The sequence below is a fragment of the Nicotiana tomentosiformis genome, chromosome 1 (assembly GCF_000390325.3).
Source record: "Nicotiana tomentosiformis chromosome 1, ASM39032v3, whole genome shotgun sequence".
Classification (NCBI taxonomy): Eukaryota; Viridiplantae; Streptophyta; class Magnoliopsida; order Solanales; family Solanaceae; genus Nicotiana; species Nicotiana tomentosiformis.
In genome coordinates, this window is record NC_090812.1 from 148,446,990 (window position 1) to 148,452,525 (window position 5,536).

General features: G+C 37.1%; 1 protein-coding gene across 1 annotated transcript; it reads right to left on the bottom strand.

Moving 5' to 3' along the window:
- Window positions 1-1,627: 1,627 nt before the first annotated feature.
- On the bottom strand, window positions 1,628-2,440 carry LOC138891527 (uncharacterized). The gene is made up of 2 exons (XM_070174955.1): window positions 2,345-2,440; window positions 1,628-2,260 (listed from the first exon to the last, which is right to left on the bottom strand). The coding sequence occupies exons 1-2, from the start codon at window positions 2,438-2,440 to the stop codon at window positions 1,628-1,630; spliced, it is 729 nt and encodes a 242-aa protein (XP_070031056.1).
- Window positions 2,441-5,536: the final 3,096 nt, after the last annotated feature.

Genomic DNA, 5,536 nt, shown 5'->3' on the forward strand with positions numbered 1-5,536 from the left:
CGGAAGACACTTTTCACCCATTAATGTCAAACTTTCCAATAAACTTCAATTGATTCTTCCTCAAACCCGACCTTCACAATAATTTGAAGGTAAAGATCATTAACCTCCTCGGGTCATTTTTATTCGAGCTTAATTCCAAAGTGTTTCAACTCTTTATTCATCATCAAAAGTTCTTTTTTCTCATTTATCCAATTCAAGCTTAAATCAGTTTTCTAAGATCTGGCCAAAAATTCCACATGCATGTCATATCACTAAAACAAGCGGGAAAAGAACTAAGCATGGAATGACACAAAAAGATAAATTGTATTTCATTGAGTAAACAACAAGACAAACAACCTAAAATCCGAGTTACAACCCTAAAATAACCCGGGTAATGAAAATAGCAATAAAACGGACAGACAAGACTCATATAAATAAAATAGAGGAATAGAAGGGTTTGACTCAATAAAACAAATAAAATCTGGATCACACCCTGGAATAACCCAGATAATAGAAAAAACATCAAAACAAGCTACCAAGATTCCTTCCTAGTGAGGAGGGAATGACTTTTCAATTGCTAAGCTTGACATTTAGCCACAAATTTGCTCATCAGAATCACCATTGCCTTCTCCAATTCCAGTCGGCAAATTCCTGAGAGGATTTTCATACTCCATGTCACCACACATCATCCACATAAAGTGCGCATCATCATGTGCATGTAAAGGATTCTGCGTGATATTCTGGGTGTCATTATCTTGGATCACAATCAGTTTTCCTGGATCATCCTTTCTATTTCTCTTTTCAAATCCTGACAACTTTCAACATTGTGCCCCTAGGTATTGGAATGGTATTCACACCTTTTAGAAGGGTCAAAGCTTCTTTCACGTGGGTCTACATGATTTGGAGGAATAGGTGCAATCATGTCATAATACTTTAATTTCTCAAACACAATTGCATAGGACTCTCCTATTGGTGTAAAATTATCTTTCAACCTTTGTTCCCCTCTATACCCCTGGCTTGGATGTGGGTTATAGGGCACTTGAAAATTTTGTGAAGGTTGGTGGAGATTTTGCAGTGCTGGTGCTCGCCTTCTGGGGTGTCTTGGTGGCTGGACAACATATTGAAGTGGAGTAATAGAGTATTGTGGGTTCTGAGGTGGATAGTAGTGCTCAGGGGAATCATCGAAAACTTGATGAGGTTGCTCATACCTTCGAGATGTTCTCCTAGGACCTCTTCTCGACCTTATTGTCATCATGGTTTCTTCATCCTTCTCCTTCATGTCACTAAAATTACCTGATTCAATTTGAACAGCCCGAGTTGCAGCTTTGAGAGCTACTTGACTTATAATTCTGCCTGTCTTAAGGCCAATCTCAACTATTTCCCCAAATTTGATTGCTTCCGGGAAGGATTTGCCAACTGCGGACATCATGTTTTGAAAATAATCTGGCTCTTGAGCTTGAAGTAAGACAGTGATTAGCTCGTGGTCATCCATGGGTGGCTTAACTCTAGCTGCTTGCTCTCTCCATTTAATGGCATATTCCCTGAAGCTTTCAGTCGATTTCTTCTTCAGCTTAGAAAGGGAATTGCGGTTTGGGGCGATGTCGATGTTGTACTGGAATTGTCTGACAAAGGCCCGGGCCATGTCATCCTAGACATGCCAGTGAGAGGTGTCTTGATCAATAAACCATTCAGAGGCTACCCCTGTCAGGCTTTCCCCAAAATAAGCCATTAGTAATTCTTCATTTCTTCCAACATCTCTTAGCTGATTGCAATACCTTTTCAAGTGAGCTATGGGGTCGCCGTGTCCATCATACTTTTCAAATTTGGGGATCTTGAAACCAAGTGGCAAACCAACATTGGGGAACATACATAGATCCTTGAAGGCAATACTCTTCTGACCTGCCAACCCTTGCATGTTTTTCAACTGTTGTTCTAAGCTTTTCATTCTTTGGGTCATTTCTTCCTGTGCCATCTTTTGGGCAGGCTTCTCAATTTTTGCAGGAAGATCAAATAGGTACGAGTGGTACTCAGGAGAATGGTACTGTTCTTGCTGGGTAGCAAATTGTGACTCATGAGTTTTCTTTTGTACCACTGTCGGCTGTGGGATGGTGAAGACGGGCATAATAGTAGTGGTTGTTTGATTAGTTGTCAATGGCACACTTTGGGAGCGCGCAACAGAAGTTCCAGCTATAATCATACAGTTGGGATAAAGACTCAACCCAGGTGGATAAGATGGATCATGCAATGAGACCGGAATGGTAGTAGTCAAAATGGATGTGAACTTTTGGAAACCATGAATAGAAAAAGGCGGTCCTTGGCCATTGGCCCATGCTTAACATATTTCAGTCATTTGCTACTTCAGTACCCTATTTTCCTCAACCACAGTAGACTCTTGTTGAACCCTCTGACCCTGAGTCTCTTGAGCACTTGTAACAGCTTCGATGCCAGTTGTCAATGGCATTTTTTCCTTGGATCTATTATTGCCAGCTTACCACAAACCGACCACATCGAACTTTCTTTACAATTCAAAACAAGAGACACGTTAGAATGGACTCAATCGGTCCTTATTATTATTATCATCATTTTTTTAACACTTTTTTTATGGTCGATCGAACCTGATGTGGGTTGCCTACGTATCATGTAGGAACATGAATCAGATCCTGCGTAGTTCGGGAAGATCAAGAATAAAGGAAATAAACTAACTCTCTTTTTTGTTTCTAATTTCCGAAAGAAAGACTTATAAAGAAGAAACAAAATATTTTTGGATTTCGATTTGTTTGTTTTTTTTAAAAAGAATTTTTGAAAAGAAAGACTTCTAAAGAAGAAAGAAAACATTATTTTTTTGGAATTTTGACTTTTTTTTCTGGAATTTCGAAAGAAAAAACTTCTAAAAAAGAAAGGAAATATTTTTCGATTTTTGGACTTTTATTTTGAATTTATGAAAGACATACTTCTAAAGAAAAAAGAAAATATTTTTGAATCTTGAATTTTCTTTTCAATTTTCGAAAGAAGAATGAAAATATTTTTGGATTTTGAGAAGAAATTAAAAAGAAAATATTTTTGTATTTTTTTTAAAATTGGGGTCTAAAAGAAAGACTTTCTAAAGAAGGAAGTAAAGAAAAATATTTTTAGATTTTTAAAATTGTGGTCTAAAAGAAAGACTTTCTAAAGATGACGTAAAGGAAAATATTTTTGAATTTTTTGAAAATTATGGGCCGGAACCGATGAGGTTTGCCTACGTATCTCACATCCGGTGAGAATCAGACCCGCGTAGTTCTGCCAGTTTTGACGGAACAGGAAAAATATGAATTTAGAAAATATTGGCTTATTTTCTCTCTTTTGTTTTTCAAAATTTCGGCAGAGTTTTGAAATGTTTCAAATACCTACCTCCCTCTTGTTGATTTTTTTCTTCTTGATTTTCTTTCCCTATTCTAGAAGTCGATCAACATATAACCCGAAGAAAATGAATACACAAGTAGCACGTAATGCATTAGGATGGTCTTTTAATTTGGGTACACCTGTCCTGAACAGACCCAACCCATGTGTTGAGTCCCAAAGTCAAATGCATGTGATGCAAACAAACGTTCCTACTAGGGATCCGACATGAGGCTATGTTATTCTAAGTTTAAAGCCTGGGTGTATTGTTCTAGACCTGGCTTACCCAAGCGGACAACTCGAGCCGGGGGGAGAAGCGTACCGGAAATACAGAAGCTTCACCGACTTTGCAACTTATCCGAACCTCGTTCTAAAATTAGGATATGACTCTAACAGAAAAGAAGCCACGCGAAACGCACGCTTCCCAGAAGATTTAGAAGACTCAGAGAGAAGAAAGGTTTCATAGCAGTTTATATACAATTCACATAATATCAAAGCGGTAAAAAGCGGCATTTAGCACATTAGGCTTAAATATATAAAAAAAATCAGATAATAAACCAAAGCCAAGTATGACAGTTATTCTAAGCTCTAATTTTGAACCCTGAACCATAAGTTCTGGGTTCTTGTCCCCAGCAGAGTCGCCAGAGCTGTCACACCTCCTTTTTTCCGAAGGGGATAGGGAGTTTTTTCAATTAAAGTGACGTTAATCGAAATGGAATTATTTATTTATCAGAGTCGCCACTTGGATTAGTTGTTATGGTGTTCCAAGTCACCGGTTTATTTTAAATCCCAAATCAAGGAAATTGACTCTATTTTATGGTCCGCGAACACAGAAGACCGGGTAAGGAATTCTGTTAACCCGGGAGAAGGTGTGAGGCACTCCCGAGTTCAGTGGTTTTAGCACGGTCACTTAACAATTAATACTTGGCCTAATTATCTGATTTATTACATATTTAAAGCCTATTGTGCATTTTTACTTTTTAACCGCTTTTAATTATTTATAAAATTATTTTTGGAACAAGTCACGATGTCGTACACTTGTCGTTTTGGCACACGTCGCAAACCGCGCCACATGAAATGCACCCGCGATTTACGACATGCATATTTTTATTATTGTTTGAAGTTCTGGTCAAGTCACGTGAAACGCACACTCGAATTGGGATTAATGTATCGTGACCATGCCACGGGAACCGTACCCATGGCCACGATGATTTATTATTCGCATCTAAAGCAAGTTACGATGTTCATGATTAATTTTTACATTTGAGATCAAGCGTAAAGATACAAGAGTTATGGAATGATTGTTGGAGAAACATCACGTGGATTAAATATGGAAAAGTATGCTTGTTACTAAAGAAGGGATAAGCCAGTCGTATATTATCACGAAGTGGGCCTGGCATATGACTTATTTGCCTCATCAATTCATTTATGAAATGGGATCAAACTAACAACCTGTGCTATTATAATCCCAATTTAATTTTCTGATTCCCTAAGACTAACAGATGGCCCAGTCAACGTAAATACTAACCAAACAGCCTACTAGTTAATAAAGCAACTCAAATCAACTTAACAAATTCATAGCAACTCTCACCCAGCTTCGGTTTCAAATTTAAGAATGAAACTAATAAAATCTTATAACAAAATAAGGATCTTAAAATATAACCATATAAACACGAAAGAAACAGACTATATGGAGAACTATTCGAAGATGCTCAAATTCTAAGGTAGAACATTACTCAACTGGAACTAACTGTTACACAAATGGCCACCTTCACGTTATTTAATACAAATTGGACTCATGGTTTGATGTTGAAGCCTTTTCTAATTTTAATTTAACCTGAGAAATTCAATTTCAAATCCAGTTTTAAATGAACAAAAATATCTGAATTTCAACACACTTGAGCGCAAATCAGTTGTCTTACAAGTGAACGCTTAACAGTGATTTAACAAACGATTTTTTTGCACACAGATTTATTCTAACTTTATGCATCATAGTAGTTCAACATTAATTCAAATTTGTAATTAGCAGCGATGAACTTTTTCAAACGTATAAGGAACAATCACTGCCAGTTTTATTGCAATATAGCATCTAAACAAAACTTACAACATTTTTTGGATCGAAATTCATACCTGAATAGCAAACAAAAATCGAAAGCCAAATAAAGGCAGAAAGCCAGACGTG